General features: G+C 56.8%; 1 protein-coding gene across 1 annotated transcript; it reads right to left on the reverse strand.

Annotated features, from left to right (window-relative positions):
- Positions 1-265: 265 nt before the first annotated feature.
- M406DRAFT_100177 (putative Pre-mRNA-splicing factor cwc-24) lies at positions 266-1,467 on the reverse strand (the record flags this gene model as incomplete). Its single annotated transcript, XM_040914901.1, has 2 exons — positions 266-1,398; positions 1,438-1,467. The coding sequence occupies 2 exons, from the start codon at positions 1,465-1,467 to the stop codon at positions 361-363; spliced, it is 1,068 nt and encodes a 355-aa protein (XP_040771065.1). The 3' UTR covers positions 266-360.
- Positions 1,468-1,791: the final 324 nt, after the last annotated feature.

Raw genomic sequence — 1,791 nt, forward strand, 5'->3', positions numbered from 1 at the left:
GGTAGAACCAGCAGGTATTCCTATCAAGGCAACGGCACAACTCCAGGCCTGTGCGTACCTCGGTGCTGGGAATGTGACTGGGCAGGTATTTATAGATATCAGTTTTTGCGAGGTCGACTGGACGCACATGGAAGTCATTACATCTTGGTGGACGGCAAAAGCATTACGTTAGGATCGACCACCACTGGGCCACATGGCAAGACGGACATGCTCTGTGCGAGACCATATGATTCAGTGGTATCTCTCAACTACAGTTGTTGGTCGTCTTCAGGCAGTTGACTTGCTTGGTTGATATTTACGACAAGGGAGCCCTTTATTAGAAGCGGCATTCAACGGCCCCTCTTGTCTTGTTATTATTGTTCACTCCTCTCCTTCATCCTCACCCTCCTCATCGCTGCTGACTTCTTCGCCTCTCTCAAGAGCCTCCTGGCGCCTCTTTGCCGCCCTCTCCCTCTTCCTGTCCAGCAGTTTCTGTAACCGCTTGCCCGAATTGAAGACACCATTGGTCCCCGCACTGCACTGTGCACAGCTAGGGTCTTTCCGGTATCTCTGCAGCGCACAGGGCTCGCAGAAATAATGTCCACAGCGTGTGACAACCGGCGAGCGGTACGGTCCGCGGCAGATGAGGCAGACGAAGGGGATGTTCTCGAGCAGGGCCTCCTCGGCATCATCGTCATCATCGTCTGCGGTCGCCCTGCCCTTCCTGTCGGCGCTGGCGACCACTGTGCCGCCTAGGTTCTTCTTGCCCTTGGTGACGTCCTCCCATTCCCTGTCGAGGGACCACGATTGCTTGTAGTCTTCCCTGCTGTGTAGGAACTTGCAGTTGTCGCCGAAACCACAGAATCCGGTTTGTTTGTAGTCTTTGCAGACGTCTGGCGCGTAGTCCATGACGGTGACGGTCCGAATATTGGTCGGCGCCTTGATCGGTCCTACCGTCCTGTTGGGAGCATTGGGGTTCTTTTGTATGAAATTCGTCCGGCCTGCCAGCCCCTTGTAGGTGCCATCCGGCCCAGATGAAGCCCCCGCGGGCATGGCGCGTGTCGAGCCCAGCAGGCTCTTGGCAGACAGCCCGTCCCCCCCTTTTGACGTCTCCTCAAACCAGTCGGTGTGCTTGGTGGCGTCATTGCTGTCGGTGATGGGCACGTTGCGGTCGGCGCTGAAGACGGTGGTGCCGGCGACGTCCTTCACGGTTGTACCGGAGTTGGGATCCCGGGAAGAAACGGTCACGGCGCCGGTGTTGACCTTGCGCCGCTTGATGCGCCTGCTGCCTCCGCCTTCTACGTTGCCGTCATCGTCGTCGCTCGAGGAGGGTTCATCGGAGTCGCTGTTGTCGGCGGCAGCGGGGGGTGGACTTGGGGCTCGTTTTCGTAGATTCGCCTTGCCTTTCCTGCCAAATCTCTTGAAGGCTGTGACGGGTATCGCTGGGCTCTCGGCGACCGCAGTGCTTGAACTGTTCTCTTCCTCCATTCTGGGTAATTCTGCTGGCGTGGTAGGTGGTGTTGAAAGCGACACCAAGGCAGCTGTGATGCAACCAAGGGAGGGGGTGGTCGATGGGATGAAGTCGATGAGAGGTCGTCGATAGTGGAGTCGTTAGTGGAGCTGGTAGCGATGGAGCCTCAAGCAGGCGAACTATACATACAGTAGTAGTAGTGGCAAGGCTGGCTCCATCCCAAGTTCCAAGAAGATCTTATTGACTCGCCATCGATCGGTCCAGAGGAATGCCTCGGAACTCAAATTTGGGACTACGCCAATGACCGATGACGCTAGAACCTGCTAGCACACACTGCAGGT

This window comes from Cryphonectria parasitica (genome assembly GCF_011745365.1).
Source record: "Cryphonectria parasitica EP155 unplaced genomic scaffold M406scaffold_11, whole genome shotgun sequence".
In the NCBI taxonomy this organism is placed as follows: Eukaryota; Fungi; Ascomycota; class Sordariomycetes; order Diaporthales; family Cryphonectriaceae; genus Cryphonectria; species Cryphonectria parasitica.